The sequence below is a fragment of the Oratosquilla oratoria genome, chromosome 18, assembly GCF_046742065.1.
Source record: "Oratosquilla oratoria isolate Oo_2021 chromosome 18, ASM4674206v1, whole genome shotgun sequence".
Classification (NCBI taxonomy): domain Eukaryota; kingdom Metazoa; phylum Arthropoda; class Malacostraca; order Stomatopoda; family Squillidae; genus Oratosquilla; species Oratosquilla oratoria.
In genome coordinates this window covers 54,154,531-54,177,952 of record NC_134794.1, presented here as the reverse complement: position 1 = coordinate 54,177,952, position 23,422 = coordinate 54,154,531, and the positions used below count along the sequence as shown (strand labels likewise).

Genomic DNA, 23,422 nt, shown 5'->3' with positions numbered 1-23,422 from the left:
TGCAGGGCACATGTCAAGGGACTTGAGTATAAACCATTCAAAATGTTGTCATGTCCTGATCCACAATAATGACTTGTAAAATCCAAAATGTTAAAGCTTGGATTCGATCTCATGAATTGTTTGAGCTTGGGCTTCTAAGCTATTCCACATATTCCTTGAATGAAAAGGAAAAGGAGAAGGAGTACGAAAAGAAGCTGAAGGAGGAGTGGGAGGGAGTAAAGGATAGAGCAGAGACGGGTGTGGAGGAGGAATGGGGATGGTTCAAGGAGGGAGTCTTAAAGTGTGCAAGGATGGTGTGTGGAACAAGAAGGACAGGGGGAAATAGAAGAAAGGGTAGTGAATGGTGGGATGAGGAAACAAAGAAGGTTGTAGAAGAGAAGAAGCGAGCATTCACAGATTGGTTACAAAAGAGGACAGGGGAGTCATATGAGACGTACAAAGAAAAGAAAAGAGAAGTAAAGCAAAAGGTAAAGGAGGCAAAGAGGAGAGCAGATGTGAAATGGGGTAGGAGTATGACAGAAAATTTTGAAAGTAATAAAAAGATGTTTTGGAAAGAAATTAAGAGAGGAAGAGGAGGCGAATCAAGTAGGGAAGAAAAGGTAAAAGGTACAGATGGAGAGTTGATAATGGAAGAGATGGCAGTGAGGGGAAGATGGGCAGAATATTTTAGGGAGTTGCTGAATGTGAAGGAGGATAGGGAAGGAAAGATAGCTGCAGTGGGAAATGCGAAGAAAATGAGAGTGATGAGTGAGGAGAATGGAGGAGAAATAAGGAAGGATGAGGTGAAGGCAGTTGTAAAGATGATGAAAGCAGGTAAGGCACCTGGTCTGGATGGATGTCATGCAGAATGTCTGAAAAAGGGAGGTTCAGTGATGGTGGACTGGTTGGTGAGGTTATTTAATGTTTGCTGGAGAGAGGGTAGAGTACCGGAGGACTGGAGGAGTGCCTGTATAGTTCCTCTTTACAAGGGAAAAGGGGACAAGTGTGAATGTAGTAATTTCAGAGGGATTAGCCTGTTGAGTGTAGTAGGGAAGGCTTATGGAAGGATCTTAATTGAGAGGATTAGGAGAGGAACAGAAGGAGTAATTGGTGAGGAACAGTGTGGATTTAGGACGGGTAGTTGTTGTGTAGATCAGATCTTTGTGGTAAGACAGATATGTGAGAAAGCTATAGGAAAGGGGAAGGATGTTTTTTGGGCTTTTATGGATCTGGAAAAGGCTTATGATAGGGTAGACAGAAAGGCACTGTGGGAGGTTATGCAGATTTATGGGATAGGAGGAAAGCTTTTGGGAGCTGTCAAGAGTTTTTATGAGAGTAGTAGAGCATGTGTTAGGATTAGAAATGGAGAGAGTGAGTGGTTTGAAGTAAAGGTGGGACTTCGTCAAGGATGCGTTATGTCACCCTGGCTGTTCAACTTATACATGGATGAGGTGGTGCGAGAGGTGAATGCTAGGGTAGTGAGTCAGGGATTGGAGATGGTTAAAGAAAATGGAGAAAAGTGGGAGGTGAGCCAGCTGTTGTTTGCGGACGACACTGCGCTTGTGGCAGGGTCAGAGGAGGGATTGAGGAAGCTGGTGGCAGAGTTTGGGAGAGTATGTGATAGAAGAAAGCTAAAGATAAATGTGGGTAAAAGTAAGGTGATGAGATGTACAAGGGGTGAAAGTGGCAGTAGACTGGAAGTGAACATTAAGGGAGAGCGACTGGAGGAAGTGGATAGTTTTAGATACTTGGGTGCAAGTGTAGCAGGAAAAGGTGGAGTGAAGGTGGAGTGAAGGTGGAGGTAGAATGTAGATTGAGAGAAGCGAGTAAATGCCTTGGTGGTTTAAAGAGTGTAATGAGGAATAGACATTTGGGAATGGATGCGAAGAGGAGACTGTATGAAGGAGTGATTGTGCCAACAGCACTGTATGGGGCAGAAACGTGGAATATAAGAGAAGAAGAGAGAAGGAGTTTGAATGTGTTTGAGATGAGGTGTCTGAGAAGTATGGTGGGGGTTACTAGGCTGGATAGCGTGAGAAATGAGGAGGTGAGAAGGAGAACAGGGGTGAAAAAGGATTTGGGAGATAGGGTTGATGAAAGAATATTAGGATGGTTTGGACACATGGAAAGAATGAGTGAAGAAAGACTAGTAAAAGAGGTGTGGAAGGCAGATGTGGAGGGAGTGAACATGAGGGGACGTCCTAGGATGAGGTGGATGGATGGGGTGAAGGGGGCTTTGGGGAAGAGGGGAATGTCTGTTGAGGAAGGAAGGGAGAGGACGGAAGACAGAAGTGAGTGGAGAATGGTTGTATATGGATGATGTTGTGACTGCATGAGGAGGAATGGACAGGGGGGGTGGGGTGGGTAGTATGTGTGAGTAAATTTGACGCAGCCCGAAGGGATTTCTCCCCGTCCTCGCCTTATATGCAAAGGGGGACGGAGAGGGGGGGTCGCCGATTAAATGAAGCGGCCTTGCTGTGGATGTACTGTGTCTTGCGACGCTGCTTCTGACCCAGGGTGGTGGGCAGGGTGCAGGGATGACCCGTCATCCAGGAGGTGCTCAGATGAGAGGAAGGGTGGGAGGGGTGTGGAGTGTATTTAGGGATGAAATGGGTGGGAGTGTTTTTATGCCTTTCCCTTTTTGGCTACCTCCCTTGGAAGGGGGAAAAAGCCTTGGTATATGTATGTATACACATCTATATGGAAAATGTATTTCTTCACATCCTTTCCACATGTGGTCTTTCTTAATTTACTTCCATAATCTCTTAAAAACCTCCCATCTCTAATCAGATGTCTTCTATCAATGCAATCTTTAGTGACCTGAACACTGTAATCATATCACTTCTTTCTCTTCAATCTTTCATAGTTGGTAGACCCAGTACTTTTAGTCTTTCTTCATATAGTTTATCTGCAAGGCTGGGGACCAGTTTGCTTGCTGCCCTTTGTATTCTCTCAATTTTGTTTATATCCTTCACCCTGTGTGGGGACCATACTGCTGATGCATATTCCAGTCTTGGACATCAGGATTTCAGTGACTTTTTTCATCATCTCTTCATCCATATAATCGAATGTCACTTTAATCTTCTGCAGTAGTCCACATGTCTCTCCCACAATCCTGTTGACATGTCTGTCAGATAACATGTTGTCTTTTATCAACACTCCCAAGTCTTTCTGCTCTTTTGCATTTGTAATATGTCCAATTCCCAAGTGTTTGTATGTGATCCTACATGCAGAGGCAAAAGTGAAATGCGGGGAGGGGGCGGTTTACATGTTTGTTAATCAGTGGGTTATGCGTGCATGGGAGTGATAGGTGCTCATGGGAAGACAGATAGGTATCAACTGACATGAGTGCAGCTGTCTTTCTCTACACAGGGCGTAGATGATGCCATGCCTAGTATAAACATGAAAAGGGGCCTTGTTGGCTGTATGGAAGGGGTCCTTATCTGGGAAGTATCACTGCTAGTTAGGGCACGCCACGACACTACAGTACCCTGCCCTATGCTAGTATCCTATGCTAAATCACATACCATGGTATGTGGTATAGTGCTTTGGCCTAGGATACTAGCATAGAGCAGGGTACCATAGTGTTGTGGCATGCCCCAACCAGCAGTGACGCTTCCCATACAAGGACCCCTTTGCTATGGCTGACAAGGCCCCTCTTCATATGTGTACTAGGCGTGGTAACGTTCCTTGGCCCTGTGTAGCAAAGGACACTGTCCCCACACCAATCGATACCCATCTGTCTTGCTGTGCGCACCTAACGCTCCCATGTACGCATAACCCACTGATTAAACATGTGAATCGCCCAACCTGTTTCACTGCTGGCCCCTGCAACATTGCTTGCAAATATGGTGCAGTGAGTAGGATAGCATGTACTTGCAACTTGGAACAGTGAAACATGGGACGATACGCGAATTGGTGGTGCGTACATGTATGAAGCACTGACGTAACTAAACAAATAGGTGACAGCGTACATGCTAGACCGTGAGTACAGTGCTGGCAAGGTTTGCAAGCAATGCTACAGAGGGGCATCAGTAAAACAGGTTGGGCAATTCATGCACTTATTAATCAGTGAGTTATGCATACGTGGGAACACTAGGTGCACACTGCAAGACAGATGGGTATCGACTGGTATGGGGGTAGTGTCCTTCGCTACACAGGACAAAGAGATGTTGCCATGCCTAGTACACATATGAAAAGGGGCCTTGTTGGCTGTAACAAGGGGGTCCTTGTATGGGAAGTGTCATTGCTGGTCAGGGCATACCACAACACTATGGTACCCTGCTCTATGCTAGTATTCTCCTTTATTACTGTTCTTATCTATCTTTCCTTTAGTCTTTAATTGATTCTAATAGTTTGCCTCAATTAGGCAGCTCCATAACATAACATTAGACACAGAAACCAGAAATGAACAAGATAATAGCAGGGATAACAAGTATGACACTGAATCCAATGTTGAGTCAGATGATGAATCAGATGTGGTTGGAATACTCATTGATAGTGATGATGACCGAACATGACAATTGGGACGTGCTACATGCCTCCTACCATTATTAATACCTATATTGTTTATTTACTGGTTATTTGGACTCCTTACATGATAGATTTGCTATTGTAATACATATACTTACCTTATATTATTTACCTTACATGCTGTACTTACCTCTTTTGTTTAATTCTGTAAATGGATAAGAAAATTTCCTAGTGGTAAGCTTTATCTTGGGTTGGATTACTTTTCATTTGGTACCAAATATTGCCTGATATTATGAACATGTAGAAAACTGGGAGATTGAAAAGATGTAAGTTTATGGATGTACATGCATTTACCAATTTGCCAGAATTTGTGTGCCCCTCAACTCTTGAGGGTTTTTACATTGCATTTTAGCATCCAGAAAAGATATGTCCACAAACCTAGTGTCAAAAGAAGTATATTAGATGACATATTGCATAAGAAGAATATTACCAGCAAATATATCCACCAACAGTCCTCAAAAAACAAAGAATTAGACTTTTTTTCATCCTTCATATATTTGGGAAGTTCTGTCACATGACATGAGATAGACTAGTCCTCCTTGTTTTTCACTCTTCTGAGGATTTTTGCTGATTTCTAATGCCCAGTTGTATTACTTTTCAAATAATAAAATAAAGGAGCTTTCAGATACCTTACTTGTTTTAGTTGCTCATGGAAAAAATATATATATATATATATATTTATATATATGCTCAGTGTCAGTTGAGAACTGGCTTCTAATAGAGTCCACCTCTAAATATGGTAACACCCTGTGTATCTCAGTTTACTTCATGTTACCCCTCCATTTCATTATTCAGGCATTATAATGGTTCAGAAAAAATATGGTGAAGTCAAGTTGGGGGGGTGGGGAAGGGGTACATGAGGGTCATACTTGGCCATGGACTAATTCTTATCTATGTTAATTAATGACATGATGGAAGGTACAACAAAATATACCAACATGTTTACAAATGATACAAGAATCATGATAAGCCATATAAGGAGAGACTACAGTATTCAGGTTACTGAAAGGATAGCTAACAATGACAAAAGGGATCTCTTGATTGGGGATAAGACTTGGAACACCTTAGAAGGTGTTCCAAGCTGGAATGATATATGAATTCACATCTAAGTACAATAACTGGAAAATAAGAATGTGCAGTAGATCAAGTTGGAACCATGCATGAATTTGAAGCCAAGTAATCGGAGAATGAGAAACAGGACCCCACGAGCATTGCTCCTTTCCTGTATACTACAATTAGGTAGTGGACATCTGAGGACTGGAAAAAAAATAATGCTTGGTAAGAGTACTTTTACGCTCATCAGGGAAGTCTCACAGGTCATTGTCCTTGTTCTGCATCTCATTATGATGCAAAATATACTGTGAAGAATGTGAAACACCCTCACAATGTAATAGTATGGGGGCTCTTAAATTAGAAACAAAGGCCATAAAGATTTGTATTTTCTTCAAAAAATATATTACAATGAAGAGCTATAAATACATTGAAGTGTCAAGGGACCATATATTTGTACAATAAGATATTCATGAATGTGATTTTTTCACATACAACAGTGCTCCTTGTTCTTTGTTTAATTTACCAAAAAAGTTGCATGTAAATATCTCATTTGCAGTTACTGTAATTGAAATTAATTTCCCATTCTTGCCTCCATGCTAAACGGGTGCCTAGATTTTTTTTGCAAAAGCCTACAGTCCTCCTCATTTTTCACTCAAGATTTTGGCAACATAAGCAGACATGCTAGCATAGCTTGTTATGCCTTCCATTGTGTCGTCACTGACATAGACAAGAAACATTAATGGGACAAGCAGTGAACCTTGTGGACCTACACTCATTACTGTTCCCCATCTTGCTATCTTATCCTTTACTACTGTCCTCATGCATCTTCCCTTCAAAATACCTTTCATCCATTTGAGTAGTTTGCCTCTTAGTCCTCTAATATTCTCAAATTTCCACATAAGTCAGCTGTGAGGTACTTTATCATATGCCTTCTCTAGGTTGAGGTACACACAGTCCACCCACCCCTTTCTTGCAGCACATCAACTACTCTTGGGTAAAAGTAAAAAGGTTTGATACACATAACCTTTCAGATCTGAATCCAAACTGTCAAAATATTATCTCTTCCAGATATTTGGTCCAATGATCTTTCACAATCCTTTCACATAATTTCACTATTGTGTTGGTCAGTGATACTGGCATATGATTTAGTGGTGTCTCCTTATTTCCACCTTTGTGCATTGGTACTGCATTATCTCTTTTCCAATCAAGTGACTCTATACCTTCTTTTAACATAAAATATGACATAATCTTGTCTGCCAACTGTTCCTTACATACTTTAATTATCCAGATTGAGATCCTGTCAGGTCCTGAAGTTTTTGTCCCATCCAATAATCCTAAAAAATTGAGCACTTCCCCCCACATCTACAATTATATCTTCCAAACCTGAATAATTACTCCCCTTGCCTTCCTCCAAAAAAATTCTCTATGTGAAGACAGATTGAAAACATTCATTCATTATTTCTACCTGAGCTGAGGCCTCCTGAAAGACCTCACTACCCACTATTAGCTTGATTATTTCACGGTCTCAATTTACCATCCATAAGCCCGTAAAAATGTTCATCTTTACATTTTACTATGACAACTGTTTCAAAATTATTTTCTTTCTCCCTGTGGATTCTTGTATATTTGCTTCTAGCTTGTTTGTAAGCTTCTTTTGTTTTATTGTTCCTTCACTTCCTCCATTTTTCCAAGCTATCCCTGGATTATTTTCACACCATTTGTTGAACATTCTTGTTTCTGTTTTTGTTTTTTTTCTTCCACTAATCTTTGGCACATGTTTGTTCACTCCCAGGTTGTAAATGCCGGGTAAGATTTCCTATTTTCTCACTATCCACATGGTATTCATGAATTCCTCCCAGTCTGATTCCTCAAAGATTTTTTTCAATCCTAAGTAATCTGTCTTCCCATAATTGAATTTCCCTTGCCTGTGTGATTCATTCGTTAGCTCTATTTCCTCATCCTCCAGCTGAAATTCAATTGTTACATGGTTAATTTATTCATATGGGGCAAAAGTAGTTCAAGGAGCTGATGATGCCTAGCTCTTTGGTTAGTAACAGATCCAATCTTCTGGGAATGTCATCTCCTCTTACTCTAGTCACTTTCTTTGCCCTACTGGTTCACTGAGTTCTCCATTGCTTTATTCAACAGGGTATTTCCCCAGGAATCTGCTTGGCCACTTGCTTCCCATGCCTCCCAGCTGATTTCATGGCAATTAAAATCTCCAGTAAGGACTAAACTGCTACTTTGTTCAATATTTTTCTTTAGAGGACTTGTGTCCAATAACATTTCTCGATATTCAGCTTCATTCCAAGTACTTGTCTTGGGGGAGGGACACATGCCACCATGAAGTCTCTTCTATTCTGATCTTTAGTTCTAATTTTTAGGTAGATTGCTTCAGCATCTCCACTCAGATTTGCTTCTTCCATCTTTATGTTACTTCTCACAGTGAACATTATCCTTCCACCCATTTTATCTTCTCTGTTTTATCTCCAGGTGTACCTATTGTTCCCTAACTGTAGATAAATTTTTGGGGCGAGTTTGGTTTCCAGTTAACACAAAATATCAGGCCTATTTTTCCTCAAATAGGAATTTATTTCCAACCTGATCAATAGTAAACCATCAACATGAGCATACACTACTTTAAGTTTCCTTGTGTTTTCATTGCAATAATGCCTTTTTGAACCACTTTACATTCTGATTGACTGTTAAAAAAAATTCTATTTCTGCCTTCATTTCATTTTTGGCTTAGGCTTCCTCTAGGAGCTCCTGTGTCTTTGCTTGTCCCTCCTTCCTAATCCAAATAGTTTATAACTTTTCCATACTATCTTCCAAGACTTACCAATTACTTCATGATATCAATGTGGTCCATTACATCAGTCCTTCCCAAGAATCAGAGGTAATTTCCCTGATCTTTTTCATCTCCTATTCCTGGAATAACTTCCATGAGATGGTGTGATCTTCTTCCCAGCCAAAGAGTATGATGCATCTAGTAGTGTCAACTATCTCTGACAAGAAATTCTTTTTTTTTCTTCTTTCTTTCATATCCTATTCAATCTTCTAGGCTATTTCTTCTCTGTTGCTCCATGATCTCTTTAAAGTTGAGACATTTTCCCCAAGCCATATCCCTGGCCTTTTTTGCAATCTCACGCTTTTTGTTAAACCAATCCTGTTTCTGCTTCTTCATTCCATTAGTCCTTGGCACATATTTGTTCACTCCCCAGTTGTACATGTCAAAACATATTTCCTATTTCCTCCTTATTCCTATGAATTCCTCCCAGTCTGACTCTTCAAAGAAAATTTTCAACTCTAAGTAATCTGCTTTCCTAAAACCGAGTCTCCCTTGCCTATGTGATTCATTCCTTGGCTCTATTTCCTCCTCATCCTCCAGCTGAAATTCAATTGTAACATGGTCACTTTTTCCTATGGGACAAAGGTAGTTAAAGGAGCTAACGATGGCTGGCTCTTTGGTTAGTAACAGATCTAATATTGTGGAAACGTCACCTCCTCTTACCTGGGTCACTTCCTTTACCCACCAGGTCATTGAGTTCTCCATTGCTATACTTGACAAGGTATTTCCCTAAAAATCTGCTTTGCTGCTTCCTTCCCACTTCTCCCAGTTGAACTCACTGTAATTAAAATCTCCAATTAGGACTAAATTGCTACTTTGTTCAATATTTTTCTTTAGGAAGAGAGCTGTGTCCAGTAACATATCTTGATATTCAGCTTCATGTCAAGCATAAATCACCAAAAGGTCTCTTTTATTATGCCCTTTAATACCAATTTCTAGTTGGATTGCTTCAGCCTTGCCATCATTCAGATTTGTTTCTTCCACCTTTGTGTCGCTTCTCACAATGAAAATTATCCCTCAACCTCTTTTATCTTCTGTCTCTTCTCCAGGAAGTGTATCTATTGTTCCCCAACTAGATAAACATCTTTTGGAAGTCTGAACTAGACTAGACACAAATATCAGTATTTCCTTTGCAATACTGTTTTTTTTTTTTAACAATTTCCTCACATTCTGATTTACAACTCACAGAAAAAAAATATACATATATATATTCTATCTTATTACTTTTGGCTTTGGCTTCCTCTCAGAGGTTTTGCATCTTTCCTTGCTCTTCTTTGCTAGCATCTTTCCTAATCCAAATATTTTTCAACTTTTCCTCTTGTGCTAATTTCCAAGACTTGCCATGGCTTGCAACTTGAACTTTATTTTCATTGAGCACATGCCATTCCTCTTACACTGACCTAACTACACATGTTATCAATCTGGTCTGTTGCATCAAAGTCTTTCCCTTGCGTTACTGAGGTAATTTCCTTAATCTTTTGTATTTCATGTTTTTGGTGCAGCTTCCATGAGGTGATGTTTTCTTCTTGGCAACCAAAGAGATTATCATATATTTTTTTTCTTCTATAATCTTTACTATTCCTTCTACACTATCTCTTCCCTGTTGCTCCACGATCACTTTAAAGGTTATCATATCTCTCCTATCCTCATTTGTTATTGGCGTATCTTCTTTTTCCTCATTGGTGTTGAGAAGATTTTTTCTCTCATTTATCAGTGTTTTATTTTCCCTTCTCAATTTATCAATCTGCTTTCTGAGCAAGGTCTGTTTCCTTTTCTTTCTTAAGTTTTTGCTCCAGATCATGCAATCTAGCCTCATGGGAGGAAATTAAATCTAAATGTTTTCAACTGTTAGAATTTCACTTACCTCAATGGAAGAGTATCCAACTTGAAACTTGTCTTTTTTCTAATTCATTCTAAGCACTACATTATTAAGTTTTTCAATGGACTTCCCTTTTTGGGTGTGAAACCTTAAAAATCTGCCATTAGTGTAAATACAACAACAAAATTATAACACTTTGTATTGTAAACAAATTGAAATTAATTTTTATTTTTTATTTCCTATCATGAGCAACTTCGGAAAAAAAAAAAAAATCCCTTGCTAACTTCTCCAAAAGTTGGAATTAGTAATGTTTTCCCTTTACACCCTGAATAGCTTTGCTTCCCCCTTGTCCATTTAATTGGCAAGTATATTTTCATCTGGCTTTGGCTGTTAAAAGTCAACCTTGAACAGTGTTTCCCAACCTTTTATGGCTGCGACCCTAAATCCACTCTTAGCCTGGAGTCATGACCCTAATTGTAATAATAAATTCAACCATTTCATGTTACATTTCTACATACTTGCATAATGTTTATAAACTTTCGTTTTTATAGTTCAGTTTATATTTACTAGCACAATGAATTTGAAACTTGAATGAAAGTTAAAAAAGAAAGGAAACTTTATTTCATATCCTCTGGCGACCCTCAAAAACACCCTCGCAACCCTAGTTTGGGTCGTGACCCTGGGGTTGGGAACCACTGACCTAGAAGCATCACTTCATTGCCGTTGCCACCACCATCACTTTGTGATGAAAATGACTATTTTACCTCCCTGACTTTCTCCCAGAGTTGGAGCCAGCAATGTTTTGCCTCTAATGTGACCTTGAAATAGCACTGCTTCCCCCCCTGTCCACTCAATAGACAAGTATTCTATCTGGCTTTGCCTGTTAAAGGCAATGTATAATAGAATTCCAAAATACATAAAAAATTATACCACAGAACAAATCCATGTCAATCTCATTTATTTTGATAAGTTGAAAATGTCTTGGCAGGAATTTTATTACGTATACCAGCTGCATGCAACCTATTTCTTATAGTTTGGACTCCAACTTGAAGACCAATTTTGTTTTTTAGGGTGACAGCATTGGTTAGAGGCTGTTGTTGTGCTGTAGAAGCTATCAGTTCATCTTCTTCCCTAGTAGTGCGACGAGGTGCTCCACTTCTAGGCAAACTTTTTATATTTTCAGTCTCTTCATGCCTCTTGATCCAACGATAGACAGTCCTTATGTGTATATTTAGCATACGGGATATTTCTCTTGCTTGAATATTGGCCATATGAAGTGAGATAATTCTCTGTCGCTGAGTTTCCGATGTTTCACTCCTTGCTTTCTGACTATCTTTCTCACTACAACTCATTTCTCTCCCACTACCATGATTCACATGAAAGAAAACAATAAACAACATTAATAAAATCACTAAAGCTGGCATGGCATCTGACCATTAATTCTATTTGTTTTCTACCAATACTAATCCTAGCAAATCAAAAACTAAATGTGCATTCTAACATCTAATTATATCTATCAGATTTTGCCAATTTTCCTTAAAGATAATCTCAATATATCAGAATTACTTTATTTGAAGCAATTACTTATAACTGATTTTACATTTCACCAGAACTGGGAAAAAATGAAAACCCATGACAAAAGACTCATAAAAGAAAACTAGCAAAAGTGCACAGAAGACATTGAGAAAGAACTAGAACATTTTGAAATACACCAATTCCCACCTTTAGATTAAGATGCTGACAAAATAGTAACATCTATCTAGACTAAAAAAAAAAAAAAAAAAAAAAAAAAAAAAAAAAAAAAAAAAAAAAAAAAAAAAAAAAATCCCCAGATGGTAAAGGAGGAACTTCAACCCCAAGTTCACACACATTAAATAGAATAATTAAGAAAATAAATAAAAAACAAAAAAGAAACACAACCTAACATAATAAGAAAAAGAACTAATTAATAACAAACAAAAAGGATGGAAAGACTGATGATGTAAAATGTGGAGAGCAGTAAAAACCAGAAAAAAATACAAATTTAATCCCCTTCCCCCCCACACAGCAGTTGGTGCAACACGAGACAAAAGACAGTCACCTAAACAACAATGTATCATCAACAACAAGCATTTCTCAAAAACAAGCTTCAAGCCCACTATACCAGAAAAAAGAAGTATATTTATAGAAATAAAGAAAATATATCTATCTATATCCATAGGGCTTCTTCCCCCTGGGAGGTAGGCAGCCAAGGCACACACCCACTTCCACCCATTCCACTCCCATCCACCACCCATTATTTCCCTCAGCTCCTGCCCACTGCCTGGGTCAGCAATGCAGCAAGACACAGCACATCCACATTCATTTACATAGCAACCCTCCCCTCTCATCCCTTCATGCTGACAAAAGAGATCTTGTAGGATAAGTAATCAGAAAGCAGGATAACCTAGTCCCATCACTCCATCCCACTTTGTTGCCTGTATGACTTGTATGGAAATTATGTTGGCAGAATTCTTTACTCCTTTACCACAGGGGGCACAAGGGAAAAAAAAAAGTATACTTGGAGAAGTGATAAGGGGCAGTTTCAAGGGAGAGGAGGGCGAGTCATAGTACAAAAGTAGCATCATTACCCTAAGAGTAGATTTTTTACTCTAACCTAGACAAATGATGTGTGGCTATTGTCTGTAGGGGCATACCAAAATAGTCTGTAAATTATTGGCTGCATGCTACTGTGCTGAAAGTCCAGACAAGATCTCCACCTCAAATACCTTGGCCCAACTACCATATGAGCCTTAATGGATATTTTTAACTACTCCTGGCTAAACAACATCCCAAACATCTGGATGTGCACTCATACCAAGAAACCTTAAGTAGAAAACCCAACCTCTTCTTTAGATTCTGAACCCATTTACACCTTTCCAATACACTTCTTCCTGTTCTCCCTTTCAGTGTTTCTTAGTAAAACTTCCCTTCGGAACCAATGAGTATCTTTGGTCGAGTTACAAATCTTTTATTCATTTCTCTTGAAATATTAAATTCTAATTATTTAAATTATTCTATTTTTCAAATTAAAGTTACTTTACATTTAATTATCAATTACCACAAAATGTTGTTATAAAGTACACTGCTTGTATTTTCTTTACTGGTAATTTGTAAATTTGTCTTGCTTCAGGAAACTATTGGTAGGACTTTGTTCGAACTGTTTGTACCAGTTTCTGATCTACTTTGTTCTAACTCATTTGAATACACCAAGAGGTATGTATTTACCTAGTTGTATTTGTGGGAGGAGAGTAATGCTCATAGTGACCTGCAGTTGTATCTTTCTGCATCCAGTTCTTTCTTAAATTCATATATAATTTTAGCACTCACTGTTTCCTCTTTCAGTTTGTTCCATATACCTATTACTCTGTGTGGAAAGCAGTTTTTTCAGATCTCTTCTATAAATGTCTTTCTTAAGTATCTTTTCGTGTCCTCATTTGTGTGAATGGGCTGACTATTAATTTTTCTGTTATCAGTAGAAAATACCAAGTTGTACAACCGTAGGATGTATGCGAGTGCTTTACACTTTTCTCCATTGATGTTGCTACCATCCTAAACCACAAGATATGTTTAGTTATGTTTTATACAGGGTGTACAAGACAGTCACTAGTTTTAAGGTGATATGTCTAAACTTCAAATATCATCCTATATGCCGCAATATACTGTATATAGTGGGTAAAAAATTAATACCCACTTTTCAGGTTGCTGTATTAACTTGTTGAAATCCTTTACATCCTATTGACTCCTCATTTGTTCCTCTGCAAATGTGTATCAATAGAAATTGGTTTATCTCCTTGGTCATTTATACAAACAGAATTCCATGTGCAATGTTTTTTTAGCCTTAAGGTTTGCCATTTAGACATGCAATACAAAACTAGCAGTTTTGCATGCAAGATCACATCAAAAGCCTTTCCAAAACCTATAGTTTCTTTGTCAGAGTTAAGTTAGATGATAGAGAAAAAAAGAGTTGACCATTATTTATTGCATGTAGTAATATTCAAATCTGTACTGACCATTATTTAAGAGACCCACACTTGCTTTCTACATGATACCTGATTAAATATTTCGTTTCCATCATATTTCCAACGACTAATATATAGGTTTATCCTAATTCCTCTAAAAACCAAGCTTAAACCACCCTATCACCTATGATAACAATATACACATACCAAAAGACCTTCCTCCCCTTATAAGGGTGTGGCTGAGTCAAAGCTTGCATCCACCCAAAACTCATCCCACACCTATATATTCATCACCCTTTCCATCTTAAAACAATGTATATGACAGGTCATCCCTGTTCCCCACCACACTGCCCAGGTTAATGGCAATGTAGTGAAACAGTGTTTCAATGCAAGACCCAACAACTGAAGCTGCTTACCCCAACCATTTCATTATATGGTGACACTGACAATAGTAAAACAAATTAACAATAATACCTACCTATGCATGTCCAGACACTGTTGTAGGTACTTGTTTTTCCGTTCTAGATCATTGTTTCTGTGTTGTAGACGAAGAACTTTCTTTTGCTCAGCTTTTAACTTTGCCAGAGCTTCTGTAAGCTCTTGTCTAAGTGTCTGTACCAATTCACCACAATGCTCCTTTGTGCTAATCCCTGTACTGCAAGGCACAACACTTGTATTGCAAGGTTCAGTGCTTGTAGTGCAAGGTGCAATGCCTGTATTGCAAGCACCAGTACCTGTGCTACAAGGTTCTGCCATAAAATGGAAGCCTGCTAGTAGTGGATTTTCTGAAAATAAGGATTAAAAGCCATCATTTCAAACAATGCACCTCTTTCATGAAACATGTCACCTTAATTTTTACATTCTTCTCCATCTCAGTCATTCACACATTTTCATTTGGTCTACATCCTGATAATGGGATGTACCTTGCCAAGATCATACACATACAAGCATGCAGGGCTCCATAATACGTTTAACAATGCAGATAACACCACAACACTTTGCAGATAACGACACAGTTAGTGCCCTCATACTTTTATGTAGACATGCACACACTGCAATACATAATGGGTAACTGTATATCCATGCAAGTATAATTTACAACCCTCTATGTAACCACCTGGAGTGACTGCTTGCCTAGTGTGGTATTCCTTCAGCCTAACTTTGACAGACTCACAGCAAAGTGACTTAAACATGTCTTCTGAGTTCTGGGTTTGAACAAGGTCCCTGGCCTTTTCCTCCACACTTCATCCAACCAAACTTTCATTAGGTTTTCATCCATCCATCCATCCCTTAGGATGTACTTTCACAATTACATCTGGTGGAAAAGACTCCTTCGGCATATTCTTCCTTTTGAAGGTAACCATTGGGCAAAGCTTTTTTCCATAAGCTTGGCAGGCTAGCACAACAGTAAAATGCTACTTTTCATGTCCTCTAGTTTTTATTGAAACAATTTTACTTCCCACTCTGCCTATAGTAGTGTTTCCCGGCATATCAAAATACATGGGAGTTTCATTCATGTTTCCAATATTTCCTAGGGAAAAATAAAACATTTCACACTCTTTCAGAACAACTTTTGCAGAATCATGAACTTTTTGCTCAATATCTTTTGGCAGTTTTTGAGCAATATGAGTTTTTTGCTGTAGTGTCAATCCAAATCTATTCATAAACCTTGTACACCACCTTGCCAAACATTTAAATTGTGTAAAATGATATTTCAGTGGTGCTACCTGAAGGGCTTTGGTTCTTACTGAAAGTCTATTCACAATAAGGCCATTATTTTTAAGGTCTACAACCCAATCAAACAATCCTTTTTCAAGACTTTGGTATGGAGATGCTGAAAGCACTGCTGCTCTCTTGGATTTCGGCATTTAAGCTGATCTTTCTTCTTTCTCCATCCCCTCACTATCTTTTCTGAAACCCCAAACTCCCTTTCTGCAGATCTGTTTTCATGTTCTTCTGCATAATCGACCACTTTCAGCTTAAAATCTACTTCATAGCTCTTTCTTTTACCAGTACTCATGATTAGGGTTTGCAGTTATTAGGCCTAAAACTCCGTGCGATCTACTGTAGATCTAACAATACGGTAGGCCTAATGGAAGTTTACGAAAATAAAAATAAATTATTACGAAAATCATAAGTTTATTTAAGTTACATTACAGGATGTTACATTATGCTACAAAATCATAATTTGCACACATATCATAGAAACACAGCCACGAGTGAAAAAGGTGATGTACAGTAACGTAGGTAAACAGAGGGTCAAGGACGCATTGCTTATAAACACTATAAAACATATGAAAGAGTTGGAAAAGAGAATATTTCATGATTTTATTGTCATTGATATATGATATTCTAGCAGCAATAGTTCAGTTTAAAGCAACGAGTCAGTAGAAACCTTTGATATATTTATTTTATGCATACAAAAGGCTTGAAAAGCTTTCAGATGCATACTGTGCTAACACCACTGAAATTTCGTGTCATTGTCACAATGAAATCGCCAACTGTTGTGACTTCGGTGACAGAGTAATGTCGAGTGGATAGGTCACATCCCTGATTTTGGCAAAATAGTTAAAAAAAGTGCGACCTATACACGAGTATATATGGTAAATAAAATCATAATATCTACTTATATGTATGACAACTATCAGACACCATCCCCCCACCTTTAGTTCATTATAAGTTATCTGTACTAAAACTGTCAACCATAATGAGTTGGCCATACTAGTAACAAGAGTGATCATTTTGTCCAATACATTTCTTACCTCCAACTTCGTCCTCCTCTACAGGTGGTGCAGAAACACAATGAGAAGATCCATACTCAGGCTGGGGAGATCCAAACCTAGGCTGAGGAGATCCATACTGAATCTGGGGACTTCTACATTCAGAATCTACTTCTTCTTCCTTGACATCTAGCTTAATTTCACTTGATTCACTACCAGCCATATCCACTCCCAAATCTGAATTTAATCCTTCACCATTAAATCCAAAATGTTATTTCCATTTCCATTACCACAGGAGTCTTCGCTGCTTAGACATTTCTCTTTTCATGCTATTCTGGATGCACCTGCAAAGACATTACTGCCCATTTAAGTAAAATCTGATCGTCCTAAAAACTGAAGATTGTTTCATTATTCACATTACAAAAGCTGCACATATTATCATAGCATAATAAGCTATCTGACGGATATACTTAGCTTACTGTTCTGAAATACTTGTATTCACCTACCTGAATAATACAGTATTAAGTCATACTTGTAGCATGCTATATTGTCACAGGATTAATAAAGCACTGTCCTGTAAGAGGGGAGTCCTCAGCATGGCACTGACTAGGAATAATAGTCATCAAAATCCTTAACCTCAGTGACCACATGGCTAAAGCAGAAGAGCATATGTATAGTGGGTATATATAAAAATGGAATTCAACTACTAGGACTTAAACATAGGCAAGATACCCTAAGGTGATAAAGCCCAAGATGGAAATATACACAAATTTGGAGAAGAGACATACCACCATGATCATTGCTCCTTTCCTGTATACTACAGTTAATTAAATATAATTAGGTATTGGCTGCATGTTACTGTGTGGCAGAAATTGCTCAGTAGCATGTAGCTGATACTTTAAGGACTATATGGGGCACCTCTACCAACCAGAACCACACATCAATTTCTCTATGTTAGAAGAAATCTTTACTTATACAGAAATTATGCTTAAGTGCTTTATTAAACTGCAACTGTATTTACCTAGTTTTGTATTTTGCGGGAAGGGGAGCTACGCTCGTGCTGTCCCGCCTTTGTATCTCGCAGTGTCTAATTTGCTCCATTATGCTATCCACCTCTTAATACTGTCTCATGCCACTTCTCTGAGTATATATTTCCATTTTTGCTTCCGTCTCCTGTGGTAGGGGGAAGAAAGAATACTGCAACCAAGTTTTCCCACTCAGGTCACAAAAGGCTGCTAAAATGACAGTGATGGGACTAGGTATCCTACACCCTGTAACCCTATTCCTATGAGAAGTCAAGACATGAAAGGGTCTGGGATGAGTCTTCCAACCAGAACTCTAAAATTAGGGTACAGATGTAAATAAAAGGGAAGGGGTGGTATGACTGTAAGGGAAGATGGATGGGTTGGCATTAAGTGAAACTAAGTTTAAATGGAGGAGTGATTCTGAGTTTGGGAGTGTAGTAGAAAGAATGATGGGAGAGAGGAGAAGATGAGAGAAGGAAGAGTGGCTCTAATAGTGAGGAGATAGGAAAGCGTGTGGTGTTGTGGAAGGAAGTTTCTTCAAGTTTAATGTGGATGATAGTGAAACTGAGAAGGAAGATGTGGGTCTTTGTAAGCACATATGGACCTGGTAATGAGAGGAGTGTAGAGGAATGGGATTTTTTTTTTATGGATTCAAAGTGTACTTAAGAGAGTTTTGGGAGGAATGTCAATGTAGTGGCATTGGGAGATCTCAATGCTAGAGTAAGGAATGAATATATAGATGGAGTGATAGTGAAGTTTGGAGTGCCAGGTAAAAATCATAGTGGAGAGCTGATGGTGGAGATACATCTAGAGAGTTGATGATGGCTAACACAATGTTTAAGAAAAAATTCAAGCATAAGTACACTTGGAAAATGGTAGTGAATAGAAGGGTGGTTGATAAGGCATTAATGGACTATGTAGTGGTATCTGAAAGAAGAATAGGAAGAGTTTTTGATGTCCATATTCTTAGGAGAGTGGGAGAATTTCAGACAATTTTTTTGGTGGAAGTTAAGTTGAGAGTGGAGGATAGGTAGAGAAAGAGGAAAAGGGTGGAAGGTAGAGAGGTGCTTTGGGTAAACTGTTTAAATGAGAAGGAAAAGGAATAGGAGCACAGGGAGAAGCTGGAAGAAGTGTGGGAGGCAGTGAAGGATAGAGGTAAGAGTGGAAGAGGAATGGGAGTATTTGAAGGAGGGAGTGACAAGGTGTGCAAAGATGGTATGTGGAACAAGGAGGATGAGAGGGGATAGAAGGAAGAGTAGTGAGTGGTGGGATGAAAAAGTGAAGAAAGTAGTAGAAAAGAAGAAATGAGCATTCAGGGATTATAGTAGTTGTAAAGTAGGATGAGAGAAACATATGAGAGATGCAAAGAAAAAAGAAGAGAAGCAAAACATAAGAAAAAGGAGGCAAAAAGCAGAGCAGATGTAAAATGAGGGATGAGTATGACAGATAATTTTGAAAGTAATAAAAAGGATGTTTTAGATGGAAGTAGAAGAGGAAGGGGAGGTGAGTCATGTTGAGAAGAAACTATAAAAGATGCAGATGGACAGATCTTAATAGAAGAGGAGGCAGTATGGGGAAGATGGGCAGAGTATTTCAGAGAGCTGTTGAATGTGGAGGAGGAAAGGGAGGGATTGGTGGTAGCAGTGGTGAAGTGCTAAGAAAATAACAGAGATGGGAAAGGAAAATGGAGGAGAAATAAGGAAAGATGAGGTACAACTAGTTTTGAAAATAATAAGAGTAGGTAAGGCACTTGGGTTAGATGGATGCCATATGGAGTGTCTGAAGAATGGTACAGTAACAAAGGACTGGTTAGTGAGATTGTTTAATGTGTGTCTAAGGGAGGGTAGAGTGCCTGAGGACTAGAGGAGTGCCTGTATATTTCTTCTTTAGAAGGGGAAAAGGTAAAAATGTGATTGTAGTAGTTTTATTTTAGAGGGACGAGTTTGTTAAATGTAGTTGGGAAGGCTTATGCAAGGGATTCAATTGAGAGGATTTGGAGAGGGACACATGAAATATGTGAGGAACAGTGTGGGATTAGGAAAGGTAAGGTTTTGTGGCTCAAATTTTTGTGGTAAGGCAGATATATGAGAAGGCTTTAGCAAAGGGTAAGGATATTTTTTGGGACTTTACTGATTTGGAAAAGGTTTATGACAGGGTAGACAAGAAGGTACTGTGGAAGGTATTGCAGATACATGGATGCAAAGGAGCTAGCCAGATCCTGCATCCCCTGCCAGCAAAGCAAAATTCATTGTCACACTGAATCCGGTATTAGATAATTCCATCAGCCCTGACGACACTTCACACATATTCGTGTTGACGTCGTTGGCCCACTCCCCCCTTCGGAAGGCCATCATTACCTCTTCACCACCATCTATAGATCGACCCGCTGGTTGGAGGCCATCCCCAAGAAGAATAGTACCACCTCACCCTGCACTATAGCTTTCCTCAGTGGATTGCCAGATTTGGTCTCTTGGAGCATGTCACCTCCATCAAAGGAACTTGTTCCACATTGCGGCTGTGGCACTCCCTCCCTGAACTCCAGGGTACTACAGTCCACCACACTACCTCCTACAACCCTACAGCCAATGGCATGGTTGAACAAACCCACCACTCACTCAAGGCATCTCTTATGGCACATTGCAACAATGGCTCCTGGCTACCCCAACTACAATGGATATTCTTTGGCCTCCAGACAGCCATCAAGGATGGCCTCAATATGTCTCCACCAGAGATGGTCCTCGGCCAAACCCTTGTCGTGCCCACAGAATTCTTCCCTCCACAAGATTCTTCTAAGAGCCTACAGCAGCTGAGACAAACTGTCGGCAAATTCACCCCATGTGTGCCAACACATCACCGGGAGGTCAAGAAATACCTCCTAAAGCACCTCCCCACCTTGACACACATCTTCCTGAGGACGGATGTTCACACACCACCACTCACCTGTCCCTACACTGGCCCCCATCTTGTTCTTGAATGGAAGGACAAGATCTTCTGCATCTCTATCTCCAGCCAGGATAGGTCTCCATCAACTGCCTAAAGCTGGCACACCTTGACATCCTGTCTACCAAATTCTCACATGCAGGGGGCTGAGGCAAAAATGGAAATATATACTCAAAGACAGCATTGAGAGGGGGACAGCATAACAGAGGGCTAGTTGCTGTACAATAAAGTATCATCATTTCTCTATTAGGGATTTCCTTTACATAGCAAAAGTTGGGTGTGGGTCTGGTCTGTAGGGATGCCCCATATAGCCCTTAAAGCATGAGTTGTATGCTACCAAGCAATTTTCACTACACAATAATACATAGTCAATACCCCATAGGGCAGCACATGAAAATCATAAGCACAGTTCTAAACAAGAGCCCTCAAAACCATTCTTTACATCATGTTACATACACACCACAAACTGAATGCAATAAAGTATAGCCCCAATAATATACTACCCAAACATCAACAGTAATATTCCATCTGTGCCTCAAAACAAATCCATACAAAAATATACACACTCTGACCACAAACCAAGCACTCCTTGACAAAACCCCTGAACCCCATACTCCACCAGACCCCCACTGCTAGACATCTAAACTGATAAACCTTCCAAAACAAGTCAGAACCACCCAGTCGCAACTGTGTTCTGGCCATCACCCTACACTAAAACCGTGCCAACATAGAATAGGCCTGGACAGACTTAATTTTCTCTGGATGCACCCAACATACAGATGACAGTGCTTTATCCTACACTGCCTCACTTTCCCCCTATCTAGACAACATAAAATGAGTGGAAGGGTGGTGAGGTAAATGCCAAAAACCGTTGGAGTTTTATTACTGACGTTTCATCTTAGAGGGACTTCAGAAGTCCTTCTAGGACAAAACGTCAGTAATAAAACTGCAAAGGCTTTTGGCATTTACCTCACCATCCTTCCACTTATTCTGTCTTATGTAATACAACATAAAATCTTGGTATTTATAAAGCTGTTTGCCAGTCTCAGAGCTACAATTCTTACCTATATCATCATCAGCTAGCTCTTATCATTCTGAGTATTTTGAACCCCATATACAAGTACTGCATATCACTAATAACATCAATAGTGATTCTTAAAAAATTAAGATGTGCGAATGCCTTTATAGTTACTAGTGTTAGGTTAGGTTAGGCGAGACATTCCGAAAGTGGTTATGGATCAAAGTTGGGACTCCAATTGGCCCGAAGACCAGCGGATTATATAGTTTGGGTTAGGTTAGGTCTCACAGCTGCAATTCCTATATCGTATGCTACTACTTATCATTCTGAGTACCTGTACATAAATACTACAAATTAATAGTAACACCTCAGCACCTGTAGAGATTTTAAAAACATTAAGATTGACAAACATCTTCACATTTAACAAAATATCTTCTTTGAGTAATTTGTGGGCCAATCCAGCTGCTGTTTACATTGGAATCATAGGTCTCCTGCAAAATGTGGGTAAAGTAGTGATTCATCTAACGAAACTTAACTCCAGCACCTCTACTGAGGACTGCTTTCCACATACGACTCACAAGCTCCTTAAACATTGCTTGGGCACAATATCTGCCCCAACCTCCTCACAGGAACACTTTTTCTGTTAACATAGCTAGACAGAGATTTGAGGTCCTAAATTACTGGAATTATGATGTCAGTTCTTAAATTCACAAAATACAGGATGGAGATATAAACAATATTGTACTTCTTGGTTTTTCAATCACTCACTGCAGTACTCTGTAACTCCTAATCAAGTGACACCCAATGACAACACTCTAATGTTCGTATTGATGAAAGGAAAATTGAGCACTGTAAACGTATCAGTGACCAATGAATTGGATATTATTGTCTCATATCGTATTTTACCCCAGTCAAGAAAGTTCTGCCAATCAGTTTTAGTTCCTTTCTATCCATAGTTACATAGTAACGTTTTAATTTATCTAAATTCATCTTCACTTGCTCTTGTCCATTCAACAATATTTATTTATTAAACCTCATTCCAGATTATTTCATATCCAGTCATGTTAACTTGAATTTTAATGCGATTACTTTCATCTAAATTGGTGTGTTCTTGTCTTATACGATCATTTTGAGTAACGCCAACAAATAAACGGCAGTTGTTATGAATTATTGTTTACTTTTTGTCAGCCTGTGAGCATTTATAGTATTTTGAAATGTGTAAGCTTATCTAAAATAACCCCAGCATTCTATACATTGCAAAATGTGCAGAATATTAAATATATATATATATATATATATATATATATATATATATATATATATATATATATATATATATATATATATATATATATATATATATATATATATATATATATATATATAAAACAGTGAATGGGTCCCAGTAAACATATCTACATTTATCAACCACAATTCACTTTAGTTCTAAGCCATCAACATCGAGAAACTCGAGGAGGCATTCATACAGAAATTGAAACGTGGTACA

At 38.8% G+C, this 23,422-nt stretch overlaps 1 protein-coding gene and 1 long non-coding RNA gene across 9 annotated transcripts in view; both read right to left on the bottom strand.

Annotated features, from left to right (window-relative positions):
- LOC143035226 (uncharacterized) overlaps positions 1-23,422 on the bottom strand; it is a 57,188-nt gene that overhangs the window by 30,594 nt on the left and 3,172 nt on the right. The window lies entirely within an intron of this gene.
- Positions 5,935-23,094, bottom strand: LOC143035225 (uncharacterized). Of its 8 annotated transcripts, none has more exons than XM_076201985.1 (5): positions 23,005-23,094; positions 17,439-17,584; positions 16,975-17,290; positions 14,691-14,997; positions 5,935-11,594 (listed from the first exon to the last, which is right to left on the bottom strand). In XM_076201985.1, exons 3-5 carry the CDS (start codon positions 17,153-17,155, stop codon positions 11,186-11,188), a joined length of 897 nt encoding a protein of 298 aa, XP_076058100.1. In that variant the 5' UTR covers positions 17,156-17,290; positions 17,439-17,584; positions 23,005-23,094; the 3' UTR covers positions 5,935-11,185. The 8 variants fall into 8 exon arrangements, with proteins under 8 accessions (XP_076058100.1, XP_076058097.1, XP_076058104.1 ...); XM_076201982.1 differs by having other exon boundaries at positions 16,975-17,276; XM_076201989.1 differs by having other exon boundaries at positions 17,439-17,506; positions 23,005-23,071.